Source organism: Boleophthalmus pectinirostris, unplaced genomic scaffold (genome assembly GCF_026225935.1).
Source record: "Boleophthalmus pectinirostris isolate CB_2022bp ecotype Guang Dong unplaced genomic scaffold, ASM2622593v1 HiC_scaffold_13, whole genome shotgun sequence".
NCBI lineage: Eukaryota > Metazoa > Chordata > Actinopteri > Gobiiformes > Gobiidae > Boleophthalmus > Boleophthalmus pectinirostris.
The window spans coordinates 17765743-17786856 of NW_026571036.1; the positions used below are offsets into that span (position 1 = coordinate 17765743).

General features: G+C 38.8%; 1 protein-coding gene across 2 annotated transcripts in view; it reads left to right on the plus strand.

Annotated features, from left to right (window-relative positions):
• The window catches only part of sash1a (SAM and SH3 domain containing 1a), a 262733-nt gene that overhangs the window by 230390 nt on the left and 11229 nt on the right, over positions 1-21114 (plus strand). For both annotated transcript variants that reach the window (XM_020918832.2, XM_020918908.2), the window contains exons 5-15: positions 4838-4878; positions 5404-5493; positions 5567-5679; positions 7004-7105; positions 11834-11969; positions 12072-12490; positions 15133-15210; positions 15304-15447; positions 17136-17268; positions 19703-19872; positions 20515-20724. In XM_020918832.2, coding sequence (XP_020774491.1) covers positions 4838-4878; positions 5404-5493; positions 5567-5679; positions 7004-7105; positions 11834-11969; positions 12072-12490; positions 15133-15210; positions 15304-15447; positions 17136-17268; positions 19703-19872; positions 20515-20724 — 1636 coding nt within the window. The remainder of the gene's footprint in view (positions 1-4837; positions 4879-5403; positions 5494-5566; positions 5680-7003; positions 7106-11833; positions 11970-12071; positions 12491-15132; positions 15211-15303; positions 15448-17135; positions 17269-19702; positions 19873-20514; positions 20725-21114) is intronic.

Genomic DNA, 21114 nt, shown 5'->3' on the forward strand with positions numbered 1-21114 from the left:
CACCAAAAACGAAAGGCACTTCCAATAAAATATTTTGTTGTTTTTACCCGCAAGCATTCTTGTGCAAACAGGCTCCCAGATGATCAGCACTGGGTGACAAATGGGTCAAATGACAAAGTTTAAGATAAGTTTTCTATCACACTGCAAAGTTTGGTTAGTCATACTGGTTAAAGGTCCCATAGTACACTATTTTCTGATCCATGTTATAATGCTGTTTCCTCATCAAAAACCTGGAGTTGTGTTTAGTTTCATTCACATATGTCAAACACACAAACCCTGCTTATTTAGGCCACCTTGTGATGTCATGAATGGAGTTTAAAAACACAGGAAGTGCTCCACTCTATTCACCTTCACTAGAATCATTTCAGCTCAGGAACTGATCATCTCTACTGAACTAAAACTGAAAGAAAAAAAACTTGAAAAACTACCGCTTCATGACATCACAAGGTGGAACAGAGCATTGTGAGCTTTGGAAGCACAGGCAGACTAATAATAAAGGGAAACAAAACACAACTTCAGGCTCACAAGTTAATTTTACATAATATAGGACTTTTAATGTGCAAATATCCTTATAGAATGGTGTTTGGTAGTTTCCGCTGGATTCTTGGTCTGTTAGCAAGACAGTTTTTTTTTTTATTTCTAAACACACCATCACAAACAACTTACAAGGACAGAAAGGAGCATACATTAACAGACATCAACAACATAAGTGGATGGGGAAGGGGTAAGGGAGTGGCAGACTACTGAGTTCATAATTGCGCTGGATTAATACATATGCATAGACTCGTCACAATAATAATTACCACATCAACTTAGCATTCAATATATGAAAGCTGGAACAATATATTTTGGGGCTAAGAACTTATCATCTGCACAGTTAACTTGTAAAGAGGCTGTTGATTTGAATTAAACTGAGAATTGCAATTTGACAGCACAGCAACAAAATGAAACGTGCACAGAAATAGTAGCTTATATCCCACTGAGATTTAGTTCAGTAGTTTGTGTTTTGATGGTGCACATGCCTGTTTCTATGGATATGTTCTTGCTCTGCTTGGAATGTTCCATAATATGACATTAAACAACTCTACCTCTTGCATTTATTCAATTACAGGTGGTTTTATAGCTCAAAAAATACCTAGAAAAATTGGTCTGTTTTGGTCTCCATGAAGATTGAAAGGTTTAATACCAGACAAAGCAATAGCATCTCCATGGAGAAAAGCATTTGATGGACCCTCCACCAGAAATGCTGCACAATGCACCTTTAAATATACGCTACTCATGGTGGGGAGTTCACCTGGAATGTTCCACACTATTGAATTTAACTTTTCTATCCTGGTTTAGTCTTGTTCTTGGCTTCACACTGGTTGAATCCAGATTTAGTTCAGAATTTAAACATGTGGGAATGAAACAAAACACAACTCCAAGTATGTTTTTGATGAGGAAATAACATTATAACATGACTTAAAGCTTGCAAGAGTCAATTCTGGATTTTGCGTAATATAGAACCTTTAATAAATAACTGTAGCTTTGTGAGGTCTTTGCTTTATCCCTCCTCAGTGAATCATTTTTCAAGCCCGTTATTTCCCCAAAGCATAAATATGTCCGCAGTACTATAGTACTCGTAGAAGGTGATATTTCCCTGTGTAATGATGAATGTCTTCCCTCCCTGTGACCTCCTCTCTGACCTCAGTCTTGCTCATCCCTCTGCTGTGCCACAGGGTCACTGCCTCTCATTGTCTCTGGGCTCTCACTGCGTCACTTCAGTCCAGGTGTTGAGCATGAACTAGAATGTCAAAATTAACCCCAAGCGGAGTTTTACTTTCCTACCAAAATAGACCAGAAACAGCTGTCATACATTCGTTAGCGTGCAGTTTGGTCGTGTTTCCTGGGCGTTTTGTCACATGAGGTTGAGCTAAGAAGTGACTCATGTGTTAGTATTGTTACCCCTCAGTACTTTTCGTTTTAAGCTATTTTAAGTCTTTTGTTATCAGTAATGTTAAGATTAAATAATACTAGATGCATCAGTAGTTTATTCTAAATGTGACACTCCTGAATAATCATTAGGGTGCACCGATCTGTTACTTTTTAAGGTACAGATATTGGCTTCCAAATATACTTTCAGCTGATATCTTAATTTGACATATGCACTGATGTAATAAAACTCATGAAGTAAAATTTATTTATACAAACATAAATAACACGTCCGTAACACATGGATCAGTTTTTTTGTCTCAAAGAAATAAATGCAGTTTTCAGTCTCTGCGCTTGTATCAGTTAATATTGAATATCGGCAGATACTTAAAGCTATAGTATTGGAATCTGTATTAGAATTGAAAAAGCTGGATCGCTGCAGCCCTAAAAATTACAGTAGGAAAGTTTTTTTTGTTTTGTTTTTTTTTAATGTTACATGACATCATTAAAGCCACCATCTGCAAGTTTATTTTTATTTTTTTTACCAGTAGATGGCCTTTTTTCAGACTCACCTGTGCTTTCTGTTCTTCTTCTGTCAGGCTAAAGCTGGCGCACTATCAAGGCCATTTTATAGTTGCGTCGACTCAACGCACACTGCTGCCGTTGCCTTGTCGAGGTCTATGCGCTGCAAAGTAATTCACCGCCACAACACTAGGAGGCTAGGATTTAAAAATGACGTTCGTGTATACAAAATGAAGCGGGAAAGCGGAGTACTGGAAATGTCTGTAGAGCGGATGTAGAGAGGACCAATCACAGCCCTTATTGTCTTCATTACTTTCCCTTGTTGGCCATGTCGGTTCGGTGGGTAGTTACAAAATTTCGGAGGTGCACGTTGGCTGATGCAGACGCTCTGAGGAGGAGGTTCAAGGCGACGCAACCATTGTAATATCTGAGAATACAACGTGTGGATCAGCTAATCTAACTGCAGATGGTATCTTTAATTGCAACAATAATAGCCAAAAAGAAATACAAGACTAAACATTACACCATCCTTTTTCTCATTTCATCTTTTTTTTTTTTTTTTCAATTAAAAATAATGAAATTTAATAAGATCAAAGCCGTAGCGTCCCTTGATGTTTCTGCTGAACCATGCCACAGTTCTAGTCACTACCACCTCCTCTACATGAGTTCAGCCAAAGGTAAAATGTAGCTTTGCATATTATCTCACATAGACAGCTACCCTCTTATGCAAATGAGATAGTGTTTTTACTGTCCTACTCTCAATGCAGGCCGGCCAAGTGCAAAGGAAGCCATGCTACAGATTTTAAGGTTAAACCAATTAAGTTGCCAGGCTCCTACACAAAGACATTCTGAACTATGTCTATGCCAGTGTGAGCTTAATTTATAGAGCATGGAAGGATGGAAGGATGGAGGGGTAGAGGGAGGGGGCATTATGCTGCTCTCTCTCCATTGACTCTCTTGAATTAGCCTTAGCGTGTCCCCTTAGCCTAGCCGATCAGGGAGGGAGGGGGGCGAGGAGCCATACAGGCCTACATTCAATTAGCATATCATTATGTTGCCATGGCAGCCAGGGCTTTAAACTGCACCAGTATGTCCCCAATGGGTTGTGATTGGACTAACTAAAATGCATGAATTCTTAGACGTATAATTGGATGTGGATGTGATCTTTTATTTTGTTTACCATAGATACTTATTGATGAATACAGGGGATACTTAATAGATCCCTCAGCGTCTCAACTGGGCACGCATTTAAAGATATGCCCTCTGTGAATTATTGATTTTAGGTGACTGTATTGGAATGAAATGGTGGTGGCAGAGTGACTAGCCTTCCTGACATTTTTGTGGTTGTGGATTTTGCGAGTTCTTTCAACCATTAGTGTTTGGTGTAGTGGTGTACGTAACTATAAATGCCGCTGTTAGTGTTGTCATGAAACTAAAATTTCTAATTCAGTAGTAATTCAGTACTAAGGAATATGCTCAGTACTAATTCTGATACCACGATGATGATAAAAATAGAAATCAACACTAGTTTTAGCATCGATTAGTATCAGATTTTTGATATTTTTGACATCCCTAGCCCCCCATGTGAATGAGTAAATCTCTTGCGCAAATTTCTAACCAAAGAAAATCCAAATTGAATTTTTTTAAGGCCCAAAGTTTCTGCCAACGTTAATATTTTTATCATCAACAAGTAGACTATTGAAACTAACAAGGACTAACAATGTTGTAGCATATGTTTGAACTCAAAGACCCTACAGCCATCTGAAAAAAATCTATACTTTCTCCTACTGCAATATCAAAGTTCTTCACAGTAACTTTGCCTTTGAAGATAAACCCACTGGAGCGTACCCTGCCCCTATATTTTTATATGAGCCAGACTGCTATTGAAGTTATTCTGGTCTCATCCAAGACTCTAAAGTCAAGTCAAGAGAGTATATACGGAGGTAGTTCATATACTGTATTACTTTTTTATGAGATGCTGTGAAGTTCTTGTTAGAGCTGTCAGACATGTTAGCAGTTATATTTTTATTTTTCCATCATTTCTTCCCCATGACTGTCTTTCTGTCAACTAAAGTGGAAACTCAAATTGGCTGAGTTCGCACAGTGGTTTCTCCGCCCACTTGTGCTTACCATTTCTGCTCGTCTCATCACATATCTGCCCACACGCCTTCCTCCGTTTTGATTTATTTTAAATATTTACTTAATATTACCAACATGTTTAGCTTAGCCTTAAGTTAAGCAGAAAGATGTTATTTTAGCCCATCTCTTACTTCTCCCTCTCAAGCCTCTGGAGCCTGCACAGACATGATTTGAGCTCCACTACTGACCCCAAGTGGTGGAAATACAAAAGTGTACCCTTAAAAATGTTTATATGCAATAAATAATGTCTTCTTTTCTGTTTTAGGATGCCACTGCACAAGTCCAGTTCAGAAGATGGATCTGGAGGTAATGGGGATATTAATTATATATAAAATACAAAACACATTGAATAATTACAGTGAAATTGATATTGACAATTTGTTGTTCTTATATTTTGATGAGATAACCTTTATTTGTCCCACCATGAGAAAAGTACAGTGTTGTAATACAAAGTTCAACAACAGCAGGAGGAAAGGAAACATACAATCACAAAAAAATATTCAAATAGTCATTGTTATATGTTTAAACTGTAATGCAGTAAATGTTATTCTAATATTTTAACAGCAAACTATTAATAATAACCTTGAAATGAAAAATAAAAAAGACAATTTTGACATTCATTTGCTATTAAATCACTTTTATGCAATAATTTAACCTCAGCTAACACACTTATTTATGTTTTAGCACATTTCTCATGGATTTCAAAAATGTCATCTGCTTTTTTATACGGGATCCAAGATATAAACTGATATTATTTACAGTAATTATCTTAAGTGGGTGATGCTTTTGTTCCCTTATATACTCATAGCTCTTACTGTTTGTTTCCTGCAGGTAAATGGGACAACAAGAAGAAAAACAAATCATTTTGGCAAAACTTCCGCAAGTCCCAGCACAAACCTGTCGCCCGTCAGACATCTAAAGGTTCTTAAACACTCTCAAACTTCACCCTGCACATTTAGTCCCATAGCTGACCTTTGACCTTTTGTTGCCGTAGGAGAGGACATTGGCTACGTGGCGAGCGAGATCACCATGAGCGATGAGGAGCGCATCCAGCTCATGATGATGGTGAAAGAGAAGATGATTACGGTAGAAGAAGCGCTGGCACGGGTAGGAAAAACTGTCATGGCTTCCTCCCTCTCCCTTCCTTCCTGGATCACATGCTTTCTACTTATATCATAGTATTACTCTATCTTACCTCTACTTCAATGACTGTATTTCCCATTACCTTCTGCTTACTAAAACAACTGACTCATACTAACACCACAAGGCCATTCTGTTTAACCAGCATTGTCTTTTTAAATGCAGAAATGTTGAGCTGAATAGTGCTTTTGACTAGTGCTTCTAGGTTTAGGGGATTTGGGATTTGAAAGCCTGTGTGTGTGGGTGTGTTGCTTCAAGTCATTTGTCTTTGATTTGTCAGAAAAAGCTCCATGTGGTGAGACACATGTGTTCCTGGGCGTAGCTGTTCTTTTCTGTATAGTGACGATGGATCTTATTTGGCTTTTGTACACTTTTAATTTTCTGTCCGTCATTCATTTGATGTAGAATGAATGGGAATGTTTCTTTCTTTTGGCTTTTTGTGAGTAATCATATCTTTGTCCTGGGCGTTCACAGCGTTGGTGCTGCTCTCCACAATGCCGATCTATCATTCAGTCTCCTGTCGGCTGAAATCTGTGGCCCTGATTTTGATTGACACATTGTCAAACGAATCACATTGAGACAATCAAAGATCAGCTCTTGTGGATAGTTTTATGTCTTTTTTCACTATTTGGTTTTCACATTTATGGGTGTGTGTCTGCTGGCTATCAAAGTATCACCAGGCTCTTGAAAATATTCAAATGAATTAAATTTCTTTGGCCTTAAACTGACTTTTACAACACTTTTTTTCTCATACGGACACAATTTTTATGACCGTTTAGTGTTTAATATATTGAATCGCTATAGCAATAGTCTTAATTTTTCATCACAGAGAAATCCATGGCCATTTCAAAGTAGAGCAGAACAAAATTGGCTGTTTTCAAAAAAAATTCCATAGACATAAGTGTACTTTACAAAAATAATACAATAAAAAATAAACACTTAAAAACAAAAAAGTTGGTGTTCCATTTTTACCATTAATCGAAATCAAGTACCATCTTAAGTTAATGCGTCATGCCATTTTCCAAATTGATCTAACCTTATATTGTACCTTTGAATCTAAATCAATCACTCATACAAAATGACTATCATCATATGTCCTAAGGTAATTATAACTGCCATATCAAGTACATATCAAGTACATGTACATATCTTGCACCATTACATCCCCAGTTTCATTGTCTACACGACCGCGTGCCTTCTCAGTCCATGAACACATGATCGGACTCTGCTTTGGTGAGAGTGGTGGTCCCGCCCTCTTCCTCTACCTCTCTAAACTCTTCTTCTCCTGTAGCTGAAGGAGTATGAGCGCAACAAACAGTCCGGCAGCCATGACACTGCCGAGGGGACTGAAGGATCTACAGCACCTGCTCTTAACCAGTCCTCCACCTGTGATGTAAGTACGCCTGCCCCGCCCTGTGCTGCTACCTCATGTATGTCACCAACCACTCTCACCCGCAATCAGCCAGGAGGAGCCCTGCATTGTGATGTGTGATGGTGTGTGAATGGCAGTCAAACATTGTATGACAATCTGGAATAGGCTAAAGAAACTGCTGCTTACGTGTGTTGCTGTTTGCCAAAGTGGGAAGTACTGTAATATCCTATGACACTCTGAACGTCTTTTTCCAAACTTTTTGTGTTTAATTTTTTTATAGGACTGCATGATTTTGGGAGAAATTTCTAACTGTGATTATTCTGACAAGCATTGTAATTGTGATTCGTTTTGCAGTTTATGTTTTAATAGGATTCTGTTCTAAGTTCATATTTTAAACTCGTCCAGAAGAAATGACAAAAAATATAAACTGACAAGCAAATACAGTAGTCACATTTCAGAACATGTCTGTACAGATCTAAACTACGGGGTTAGGAGTTTTATTCAGAATACGACAGCATATTTAATAATTTGTAAAATATTTAGCAGTCTTTACGATGTGCAGATTATGTCAATTCAATTTGGTATTTCCATTTGGTTGTGATTAATCTTGAAGACATACTTTTTTGAACATTTCTTTCTAACTCCTCTCAGTATTTTTGTTTCAACATCTTTTAAATGTGGACAGTTGAACCAAATCAGTTTAAATGCACTTTTTTCTGAAATGTTTTAGATTGTTCTTCTTTAAATACTGAATGTATATTTTTTTCTTGTCTTCTGTGGTTGTTTGTTTTTATACATAACTTTCCCATACTTAATTGAGGTCACTCCTGATGCAGATTGGAAAAGTTTCAGCCATTGCCATTTTTCATTAACCTTACACTCCGCTGTTTGGCATCATGTGGGAATCTTTTACTAAAATAACACTATCCCATAGACTGACCCACTTTTTTTTACAACAGGAAGTCGCTTTATTCAAACTCACGCATTCCAAGCATGATGCAAATATGAAGCAATTTTGAAGAATGACTCACTTTTTTTTTTTTTTCCTTCGTTTAACTGTGTGCTCGTTTGGTTTTAACACCATAAAAAGCACTTTTTTTTTCTTTTTTTTTTTTTTTACACTTTTCCTCACTTAAAGGTCCTATATTATGTAAAATGACTCTCAGGGGTTTTAAGCCATGTTATATGTTATATGCTGCCTCCTCAAAAACATACCTGGAGTTGTGTTTTGTTTCATTTTCACATGTTTTAGTAATCTTTTTTATTAGTCTGTCTACATCTCCAAAGCTCAAAATGTTGCTCAAAATTCTGTTCCAACTTGTGATGTCATGAAGTGGTAGTTTTCAAGTTAACAGCCTTTTACCTTTAGTTCAATAGAGATTAGCAAATCCAGGGCTCAACTCATCCAAATGATTCTAGTGAAGGTGAATGGATTTTAAAACCCAGTGGAGCACTTCCTGTATTACCACATGACATCAGAAGGTGGAACAGAGTGTTTTCTGTTTGAGAGAAGAACTTGGCTTAAATATGCAGGATTTGTGTGTTAAACATCTGTGAAAGAAACAAAACATAGCTGCAGGTTTGTGATGAGGAAACATTATAACAAAGATCAACAAACAGTGTAATATGGGCCCTTTAATGTCCACAGTTTCACAGCGTAACTTTGGTCTACTTTATTAGACAGTTTTACTTTGTCAGTAGTTTTAAAGCTGGCAGTCTTTCAGTGCAATTAGCCATTTCCTTTGATATGGAAATTTCATAAATTATCTTATGCAGAACTTAATTTCAACTTTCTTCTTGTCACTTTGTATTATAATGTGGAGATTGGATTCCTGATTCATCCGTTAACTCTACACTTCCCCTCATTCTGCCGCTAGCCCCTCACATCCTGTTGTGAGCATTCAAAGATCCTTCAGTCGGGGCTTCTTCTTCTTTCTGCACAGACAAAGTTAACTTCACTGTAGCCGCATTGTTGTTAGTAACACATAGTTTGGCCCTTGGAGACTGCAACACATGTAAAAGAAGGAAAGAAAAGGAAAAAAAAGGAGAAAGAGAATCCATCCTTCGCCTGAGGACATCCCCTAGCTCCTAAAATATTCCTAATAGTGTCACATACTGTCTGCCCTTGTTTGAACAGAATTTACCAGAGTCATTGTAAGTATCCTATAAGTAGGATATATACAGTACAGGCCTGGCGCTCGCTTTCATTGCATTCCTCCGTGGGACATTAGCGTTGTGGGGGTCACGGTGGGGTCACGGAGCTCAAATGCAAGGATTGTTCTCCAAGCACAGCACGCCTTTTCTCTGCTGGCCCACTGCGCCACGGCACCTCCACTGTCTCTCATTCCTCAGAGCTGAATGCACACTAGAGGCTGCACATACGATTTCGGGGAGCGCATGCATAAGTTGTTAATGGATTGTTATGGATCTGATGAGTTTTTATGGGTGGTCGTGGTGATGGTGTCGTAGCTTTCTATCTGAAATGTAAGTAGCATGTTTTCAATTTAGTTTTGATTTTGTTTGTCATTGCAAATAAGTTGGTTGTTGTGGTAAATTATCCTCAATTCATAATTAAAAGACAGCTAAAATTAAGAGTGCTTCAGACTTTGTAGCTACTTAAAGGGCCCATATTACGCTATTTTCTGATGTTATAATGTTTCCTCATCAAAAACATCTGGGGTTGTGTTTTTTTTCATTCATGCATGTTTAACACAAAAACCCTGCATATTTTCTCTTTTAGTTCTTCTCTCAGAAAACACTCTGTTCCACCTTGTGATGTCATGTGGAATACAGGAAGTGCTCCACTGTGTTTTTAAACTCCATATACCTTCACTAAAATCATTTACATGATTCCAGCTCTGAGAAAAACAAAACAAAAAACAGAGCATTTTGAATATTAAAGATGTTTTTTGTTTTTTTTTAGATAACAGTAGAAATAGTACCTAAGCCTGAATCATTCTTATCAAGCACTTTCATTTTTAGATCTTTGTTCAGGCTGTCCTAAGGCTATTTAAGGTGTATTTTATTTTGGGGTTTGATTGATAGCCTCTTCACTTGTTGTGTATACTATGCAGTAATGTGGACATTTGCATGGATGCTTGTCTCTGGCCCTAGTCACAGCTTGTATATCACTGTCACTTTCGCTTCCCTCCCATTACTTCTGTCTGTCTCTCAGGAGGAGGAGCTGCAGTCGAAACAAAACAAAGTGCCTTATAAATGTCTGTGTTGTGTGCAATTCTAACTTTTCATTCAGGTTAATTTACATTTTAAGCATATGGTTCTGACCCTCTCTTCTGCCATTAAAACTCTCTGGGGCTAATAGTAACTGTGTGTGTATGTGTGTGTGTGTGTGTGTGCGCTAGTTCTATAAAAAGAGACATTTGAACATTTTGTATATTGTTCACAAACTTGGTATGTAGTAGGCATAAGTCAGAGTATAGGGGGTGTTCTGAGTTGACTTAATGTGATAATACATTAACCTGATAAACCTAAAAAAAATCCTTTGCATTAAAAATCGTGGTTTCAATTATAACAGTGTTCAATTACAGATGTTTTAAATTAGATTTTATTATCTTCTGTTCAGACTGTTGTGACACTTGAATATTGGAGCACTTTTCTAATAAACAGAGTAGGTGTGTTCTCTGTTTACAGGTTCATTTTGACAGTATAAATATAATAGTTTTCAAGTATGAGTCAAATAATCTGGTCTTGTCCAGGGTAATTGCTATGTCCATATTGAATAAATTAAATAAATAAAAAAATAAAAACCAGACTTATGATTTTTGCCACCATCGCTACTACTTGGTACTGAAACATGTAATTTTCTTTCAGAGTTTCAAGTAGTGGCATATATTTGTGTTTACAGTGAACCCAAATAGAGGGTCATGTTTGTCAATGGAAAAAGTAAAAAAAAAAACAAGATTGTCACGCACTTTTCAAAAACAGGCCTCTCTCGTGAGCCCATGCTTTGGTGCTTTGATTAATGTTTTTCTTCCCTCATCTGAGATAAGTACCAATTGGCAAAGTTAAGCCTGAGTTATAAAGTGGCTGAGTGCCTTTGCGAGTCAACATGTATTTGTATTACAACACAGCCGCAGTTAACATCACTTCACTATATGTCAGCAGCGCGCGTTGCCAGGTCTGGGGCTTTTATTTCAACTTAAACTGCATTTTGCTCTTGACCTGGACGAGAAAGCTACATATTAACTGGAAAAATATACCCCATCGACCTCAAAAACACATGGCTGCCAGTGTGTGACCGGAGAAGCCCTGTTACCGTGGAAACCTGGGAGAAACAAATGAAGTTATTTAGACTGCGTGATAATGACAGTGGCTTGTTCCAGACCGGCGCTGTCATAGGCCCTAGTGGAGCCACATGTGCTGCTCGTGTCTGCTGTGCTCTGGGGCTCTGCTGGATGTGTGATATGATTGTCTGAAAAAGCGCTCACGTGTTTGGGGATGCGGGTTTTGTTGGAAATGTAATTATTCTGTCTATTTTCCACTTGACTTGTTTAAGAACTGTTTCAACCCAGAATTAAAAATGAAGCAGTCATGTTGGGTTGTTGTTTTGCCTGATTTTGCATTCACAGTTCCTCCCATCACCACTTCTCACCTCACTAACTTCAGCCCCATCCTAAACAAAGACCCATGTCTCCACTAAAATGTGTTTTTCTTTGATACATTCGTCGTCCTTGTAAATGTCTGTGTGTAAATGGTCTTTTTTCACACTGTGTCTGGTCTCCCCTCCAGTCTCGAGAGCAGTCAGATGATGAGCAGTCAGAGGACTCAGTGAAGTTCAAACGGCTTCACAAGCTCGTAAACTCCACACGCCGAGTCAGGAAAAAGCTCATCAAAGTCGAAGATGGAAAGAAACATGGATCCGAAGGTTGGTGCATCTGTCAAGCTATGAGAATAATGTGCTGAAGGAGAATAGTTGTTACATTCTTACAGACAATCAAATTCTTCTGTTCTTTGTATCACTTTTCAGATTTCCTGAATCTCGAGTCGACACCCACGTGTGAGGACAACGCAGCCCTGTACACTGGGGTCTTAAAGAAGCCCCCTCCCTCCCAGGACGCCTCTCTGCCCTCACTCCTGCAGGACCAGCTGTCTCTGGATGGGGACTCAGACAGTTTGACCACCTCCCCTTCATCCAGTAGCCTGGACACCTGGTCAGGGCACAGGCTTGTTAAGACCTTTAGTAAGTCTTCCAGCACCCACGGGCTCATTCGACCCCCCAGGAGGACCCCTCTGGGCTCTGGGGGCCTGGGCTCTATCTCGGGTGTGGGGGGCAGCGGCTCGTCCTTCTCCGAGCTGGATGGCTGTGGCCTGGACGACGAGGGGAAACTGTCGCGCTCCACCACGGACGGAGAGATGAGGAAAGCACTCAGCTCCATCTCCCATGGGGTAAGTACCAACGAAGCCCTGTATGCCTACTATGGCCTGACCAAGCCCCGCCCCAAACCACACCCCCAATCCCGCCTCCTCATCTCCCTGGAGAACAGCCCTCAGAGCAGCCCAAAGCACCAACCCAAACATGGCAGCTGGACGCACCGCAAACCAGACCCAAACTACGCATATTCTACTAAGCACCTTCTTTACCAGCGCTCTCGCAACAAGAACCCAGCACCCCCTCTCCCCGTGACCCCCTCCTCTCCTGCCCGCTGTGAGGTCACCAAGTCCAAAGGCTTTGGCTGTGGGACGGGGGGCTGGGCATTTCCCTCTCGCCGGCTGCGTGGCCGGACAGCGGTCAGTGAGCTCAACATCACGTATGTGGTGGAGCGGAGTCTGTACGGTCATCTGAACTGGGCCCAGCTGGTGCGGCCCGTGACCCTGAGCCGCGCCGAGCGCCGTTGTCTGCTGGACGAGGACCGTGAGGCCGACAGGAAGTGGGCGGCCAGCGTGGACCGCTGCACCAAGCGCGTGCTCTTACGCATCCAACAGAAGTCTGTGAGTCCAGGCAAACGAGCTCCAGTCGACCGCCTCGTGTGGGAGGGGCTCCGAGTGCTTCAAAGCTGCAGGATAGCTCATGTGATTAGACAAGGCCATACACACATGCATATTACACATGCATATTCAAACACACCTGATCATAAACTCTTTGTGTAAGAAACATGCACACACAACTGCTGTGAAGTAGTTAATGTCCTAAAAACTTAAGCGCCCGCAGGAGAATGTCATCTTGTTTGACCTTTAAGTGAATTAAGCTTTCAAACTTTTCTACTTAGACTGAATATAAAAGGATCATTAAACTCTTGAGACCCACTGGGGTGCAATTTTGCAAGTAGCAGAATAGATTTTACGGCTTTAATAAATGTCACATCCCCTAAGAGTAAAAGCACACTCGGCTCGCTGTTGACAACAAGCTCATCCTTACACATCCACAACTGAACCCCCCTCCTCCTCTTTGCATATAGGGCAGAGGGACACTTTGACTGTATTGTGTTGTACATACAGAGAAGTGTTGCCGTGAGGGAGCTGTCCTGCAGCTCTGAGTGCACCTGAGCCTCATAGTGTAGTGGTGCCGTCATCGGAGTCCCATCCAAAAGAACCTCCAAGCCACTTTTTCTGTTCTCACGTTTTTTGTTCTGTTTTTGGGCCCGTGCCTCTATGATTTGGCTTATAAGCACTATTTTGAAAAACATTTTTGCATGTCCATTCCATCGACTTTTCAGAATCACCTATTTGATTTTAAAACATGTTTCGTCCTGGGAAGCCGACATGTGGGGAGCAGCTGTGGACATCTTTTACTGTCTGACCGACGCTGCCTTTGTGTGCAACGCTTTCCACTGGAGATAATGGCTGATGGTGCATAGCTGTCCAGTGCAGACTCTAGGCCAGTTCTCGCTCCTATATTGAAGTCTATATATGTATTTATATAAATGCTTTTGGCCACATGTGTACGGGCATGTCAATGTCAACTGTCTCTGTGGCTTTCCGCTGGTCCAGCTCCTGTGCTTCATTAAGTACCGCTCTGTGACTACTGTACATCCTTATGTCCTTATGTTTGTCACATTATTTGGCCATTTTAGACCAAGCCAAATAATATTCTAAGCACATATCAACCCTAGACCATTTTTGTAGCGTAATATTTCTTGTCTGAGTCATATTGTTCCACAGAAATCCTTTTTTTGTTTTTTTCCCTTTTTCCTAATAGTGTGGTAGATGTGGGACAAATTTTGAATTCAATGTTGATATGAATAATGAAGTCAGTATTGATAATAAACTATAATATTTAATTAAACAATAATACAGAATTATCCCAAAAAAATATTCTAAAAGTACAATATTGTTAAATATTGTTGAGCTGTATAAATAAGCAACAGAATTCAGTTAATTTGTGCAATTTTAGTTCATATTCCAGGAAAAAAAATAACCAAAATTTCCCACTACTACAAAGAAAAAGTACCCATGATAAATATTGACCCCCAAAAATTACTGTTCTATGTACTATATAATGAACAATAAGTCGATATAGTATTTATCATGACAGGCCTTATCACACTTGAGATATTCAAAATTATAATATTGAGTATTGTCTATAATTAAAATATTGTCCAATATTAAGTGATATTTATGACATTTTGTGATTAATGTTAGGGTCTATTTATGTTTTGATACTTGAACCTCAATCAAGACATTTACTGGCACACTTTAGTACATTCCTGATCCATTATTAAAGTATAGTTATGTGAATATTTTTATTGAGATAATGCACTACAAACTACAAACGTAAATCATCAATATGTAAAAAGGTTGATCAATGCAGTATTTTGAAGTATTTTACCAAAGACTTCTCAGTCGCTCATGTTACATCACGTCTAGTCGTTTTGTAATCGTCCCCACTCCTCTCTGTTCACCCTATTCCTCTTCACCATATATGACTGTACATTACATTGGTGCTGTGTTTAATGAGAGTTGTCGTGTTGTCTCAAGCATGGATCATTGTGCGTTGAACTTTAGCGTCTGTGAATGGGGGGAGTTATGCTAACGTGACCTTACAGCTATTGACAGATGTTTTCTATTGTGTTTGCGCTCCTCACCCGCAGAGAACGTGCAGCTTTGGAGGGTTTGACCTGTCCAACCGCTCGCTCCATGTGGTCAACAACGCTGCCTCCGATGGCAACGTGAGTCCAGATTTTGACACTTTTAAGAGGAGAAACTTTCAGGTCAAGCTTCCGTGTCTCCTGTTAAATTTGCTGAAATGTCTCGTTTCACAGAATAAGGATCAGGAGGCCATTTATAGGGAAGTGGTCAAGTCCCCGACCACATCTCGCATTTCACTGGGCAAGAAGGTCAAATCGGTTAAAGAGACCATGAGAAAACGCATGTCCAAGAAGTATAGCAGCTCTCTGTCCGAGCAGGTAATCACTTCATCAAAAAATGCTACAAATGTGCAATTATTGAACTTTAAATGTCATTACTAATACTAAACTACTACTGAAATCAATAACACAAAAAACATATATATATAATATTAATATAGTTTAAAAATTCAGTGAGATGGGAGCTGCTTCATCCTCACAATATCTGGTGCAAATCAAATCAACAGTGTCTTTTAGTATGAATCACAAATCTTATTATTAAATTAGTCTAATTTCCCTTTACATGTTTTACAGTACATAAATAATAGACTGAATTCATGTTGATTTCAGTTACAAATGAAAAAGTATTGAAAGTATGATTTCTAAAATACAATTTAAACTCATTGGCTGTAATTAAAAGTGAGCCTTTTGTCCCAAGAGGTAAGAGAACTGTTCAAGTATATAAACTGGACTTCACAAACATGCAAATGACAAAACACTAAATGACAAAGCTACTAGGGCTGCAGTCGGCAAAAGAAATTCTTGGTCCATTCTCGGTAAACACATGCCTTTTCGACCGCGTAGTCAACTAAAATGGGGCGTGGCAAAAAACTCAAAACTTCTGTGATCTCACCCAAACTGCACTCACAAAACTCCAATATGCACAATCAGCTATTTAACAGAAACGTACTTTTAAAGGTTGTATTTACATGTAAAACTGTAGATTAATTTCACATCATAGATTTTTGCTCCTGCTGTTGTCCCAAATAAATACTTAAACTCGACTAAAACTCCAACCAGACCAAAGACTACAGCCCTACATACTAAACTACATGCAGTATCTTGTTTTGTCTCCAGCCTGCAGTGGAACGGTCAGTGTCTATAGAAATGTGTTATTCAGTGCCTCCTATTAGCCAGTGGGTTCAACATAACATCATTCCTATTATTTGCCAGGTGGTCACAATATAGTCCCTGTTTGGTGTAACTTAAGTTGTTCAAATAAATGACAGATTTGCCTTTGTATAAAAAATGTTTATTTCATTAGAAGCTTACACCATTTCCACTGTAAAGGGCTGTTTAGCATTGAGCGCCACATATTGTGTCCAGGGACCGTGAGTGGGTGGGAGTGTTTGTTAGTTACAGGATAAACACACACTTTAACTTTATATTTGATTTCTCTGTTGGACTGAGCTCTGGGCCCACAGTGGAGGGTGGGGTCTGCTTCGTGCTGAGGTCATGCGCTGATGCAAGTCTCCCCCAGGCCTGCTCATTAAAACCTGGGTCACTTTGTAAAGAATCACATGTAGCTGCGTTTGAGTTCGTTTACCTGTCTATCAGTGGGTCTGTAACTCTTCTATGTCCTCCATTAGGGACAATAATCATAAGTTTTTTGTCTGTAGGTGTAAGTCGACAGCTGTGACACTCATAGGGTAAAATAAGCTGGTGATTTAAAAGGCAACATCGCCCTCTAGTGTCCAAATCTTTATCATTTCTCACTCAGTGCAGTCTGTCTCAATATAACACAGCAAAGATAGCATTTTTTGAAGTAGAATCATTATTTTTTTCAGACAAAATATACTGAGTCATGAATGCTCAAGTTGACTTTTCTCTTTTTATCTAGACTCTAAAAGCAAAGTTTTTGCAGTCATCAGACCGTATGCATTTATTCCAATTTTGTTTGAACTGCAGAACTTTGCTCTTTTCCTTCCCTTGTGTTTTAATTATCCATTTGGACTCTGCCTTCACAGTCCAGTCCGGATGGTGCGCCCGGCTCCCCTCAGTCTCCTCAGCCCGACACAGACTCTCTGGAGAAGCCCAAACTCAAAGCAGGAGGATCAGTGGAGAGCCTGCGCAGTTCACTCAGCGGCCAGAGCTCAATGAGTAAGACCGCCATATTTATTTATTTATGTATTCATTTGTAAAGGAGACAATGCCCATTCATAAAAAAATAATAATAAATGTGTCAGTATAAGCTATAAGATAATGGCCCATTTCTCAACACAGCCAGTATCAGATAAAAAATATACAGAAAATATAAAAGATGCAAGTCGAATGTCCCAGTCTCTGTAATTTGTTTTAAATAGAAATCTGATTGTTTCACAGCCAAAAATCGATCTTCTACTGTTTTAATCTAGATCACACTCATATTTTGAAACACATCAATTAGCTATGTTATGGTTTTACCCCACAAATTGTCAAAATTTATCATAAAGTCACTATTATTACTTATTTTTATATAGCTTAAAATGGTTCTGATTTAGTGTTCACTGAAAACATTAAATTTATTTATTTAAAAAGATATAAAACTGTTTATCACGAGTACTTATATGCAGTAGTGGATAAAGTACTCAGTTTTGTTGCTTAAGTAAAAGTACAGATACAGAGGCAAAAAGATACTCAAGCAAACGTAAACTATCACATGAAAACATCTACTAAGTAAAAGTCTTAAAGTACCAGTTTAAAAATGTACATTTAGAGTAAATGTAAAAGTATTTCATACAGATTTTGATAAAGTGTTGTCAATTTGTTAAAGTGTTAAACGTAGCGATATTTAATTGCTTAAAAATTATACAGATTTTGGTCAATATGAATACATTTCTTAATTTTCTTTAGAATTTTCTTAATTGTCTTTACAAAATGACAGATACCTGCTTTCAAATGTAGCAAAGTAAAAGTAAAAATTACCTTCTTTAAAATGTACTTACGTCAACTATTTTAAAGTACTTTACTACTTGTACTTTGTTACTTTCCATCACTGCTTTTATGTTTTCATCGACTTGACACTAGAGGGCTCTCACTGCTTGCTTTTTCCCTCTACTGGAGTATGTTTACCATCACCTCATCTTGTAATACTATGGTTTAGAAGGGAACTATTTAATGACAGCCAGATGCGTCATGCGCTGTAGTTTTCTAATCCCCCGTTCATCTCATCTAATTACTATTTCTGATGTGGGAAACCTGCGTTTTCTATTACGTGTGAGGATTAAACACCATCTGTAATGAAAGTGTTGGTGAATTAAAGAGCTGGCAAATGTACAGCATGTTAAAGTGACCAGAGCTGGAAAACACGCTAACAGACTGGCAAACATGAGGGAGTGATTAGTTTAGGAAGTGTGCTTTTCTTCTTAACATGATTCCAACAGCCCTCACTCACCTCTGATTTACAAACAAGAATCTGGTAACACACGCCAAGGCTTTGAGAAATATTAGTTTGATGCTGAAATGATCTTATGTTATCTTAAATGGAGCAAAGAGTGAATAAAATGAGTCAATGAGAAGAAATTACACCAGTTTACCGCCTCAATTGCATTGTGGGGAAGTGGTTACCAAGGTAGTGATTTAAAAAGGTTGCAAAGTTCATTCCTCAAGAGAATTAGTGCCAGTGACAGATTGGACTCCTCATTTTGGACTACAACATTTTTTTCCAATTTGGGAATTTTTTAGGTGCCAAATTTTACTTCCTGGTTGGATATCAGTACATCAAACTAGGTGATTTCATAAGCAACCATGTATTACACTAGGCCAAAATTCCTCAAATTCACAAAGAGATTATTATTTGCCAAATATATATATAAGAAAATACCGAAATCACCTTTGTTTTGTAGAAATTGTGTTTAAACAGTCAGAAAAAAATGTCTTTCTTGTGTAAATTGTGCCAAACTTTTGGACAGAATCTTTCCCAGTATCATCAGTAGGGAACTCTCTAAAAAAAAACCTCTGTAATACTCCTGTAATATGTTTTAACTCCTCTCAAATTGCTTCTCGATTTGTGTAAAACTCTCATTTATACCTAATTTACATTATTTTAATTCTTGAATCTAAATCCTGTCTACCTCTGTTAGAGAAAATTTGTCAAAAGTGATGCATAATCTATTTCTTAACATTGTTGCGTCTTCCAAATAGTACACAGTTCATAAGTAATTGTGGGGAACCTTATATTTTATCAGTATCTGTAAATCATTAGCGGCTGGAGCACTTTTTGGGCTGTTGAGATTGCCGGCTCTCAAATTCTAGTTTGCAGTGAGTCATACTCCCAGATGGTTGGCCAAGAGAACGTCTTTGCTATTGATTACACGGTGTTTTCACAATGATACAAAAAGAAACATGAGCGTTTATGTTGATCTTGCTATATTAAATCAAAATGTTGCGTACTAACAATAGCAAATTTTAGAACTTAAAATATACACTGAACTGTCTGAGGTATTATCCCCAAAAATATAACCCTCATCATTTACGCTGTAGTGAAAATGAAAACAGATTAAGTGTATTGTAAAAAACAGAAGAGGAGTGTATGACTGTATGTTTGTATGTGCAGGTGGTCAGACGGTGAGCACCACAGACTCGTCGGCCAGTAACAGAGAGAGTGTGAAGTCTGAGGATGGTGATGATGAAGAGCCTCCGTACAGAGGGCCCTTCTGTGGGAGAGCACGAGTGCACACCGACTTCACCCCCAGCCCCTATGACACTGACTCTCTCAAACTCAAGGTACAGGGAATTTGAAGTTTTAATAGCTGTAGTTTTTCAGTTGTTATTCAAGAAACAGCTTGTTCTGCCAGTACTTGTGCAATATCCAACTATGATATTATCATTTGGAGCAGCAGTGGCTCTAGTGGAAACTGTCATTGTGTCTGGTGGAAAAACCTTGCCGTTTAAATGTGGTCTGTTCCTAAGTGTTGCTTCCATCAGTCTGTGTCAGGGCTGCTGTGGCTAACACAGAAGCTACCACTGCTGAGTGTGGAGTGAATGAATAATGCAATGTAAAGTCATTTGGGTGTCTTGGAAGGGGCTTTATCCATCCTATGAATTATTATTCGTAGAAAAGTGCTTTTTAATTAAATTGAAAAACTGTACTAGTAAACAAATATTTCATTTGCCTGCTTTTTATGAGATAAACAGTAAATGGTCACATTTTTATCTAGCTCTTTTCCACCTTCAAGGCACTGAAAGCAGATACATTTTTGTTTTCCTTAGGCAAGGTATTTCTGTAGATAGGCCGTTTAATTACCAGGAGTTTTGTTTTTACAGTAGGTTATTGTCTCACAGAATACTCTTATGAAATATTACATTTTAAGCTAAAATACAGAGGGTTCATTCCTATTGACCTTACACACTGCTTCTGTCCTGTAGCGCGGTGATGTGATCGACATCATCAGTAAGCCGCCCATGGGCACATGGATGGGGCTCCTCAACAACAAAGTGGGCACCTTCAAGTTCATCTACGTGGACGTCCTTAGTGAGGAAGAGGAGAAGCCCAAGCGCCCGGTGAGGAGGAGGAGGAAGGGCCGGGCTCCCAAACCCACCTCTGTGGAGGAGCTGCTGGAGAGGATCAACCTCAAGGTGCTCATCAAAACATAACATTTTGTTCATTATTTTTCTTAATTATTTTTATTAAGCATTGCAAGCACTGCTTTAGGTCCTCTTTAATTATTGTTTACATTGCAAGGGTCAAAATCAAGACACATTTTAGCCTCAAGTTAGCTTAACATCATTCTAATTTGTATGCAACTTTATCAGTATAAGGCGTTTGAATACTAAATAACTCTTATTTTATGTCACATGCAAGGGCCTATGCACTTTAAATAGTTATTGTGAGCATTGCTAACTGATTCAGTCATATGAGCCACAAGCCAATGTGATCTTTGTGCCCACCCCAAACCCTTATAAAAAGATAAGTGAAAGCGTGTACTCCACCAACCTACCATCATTATAAAAAGTGTTATTTAAAGT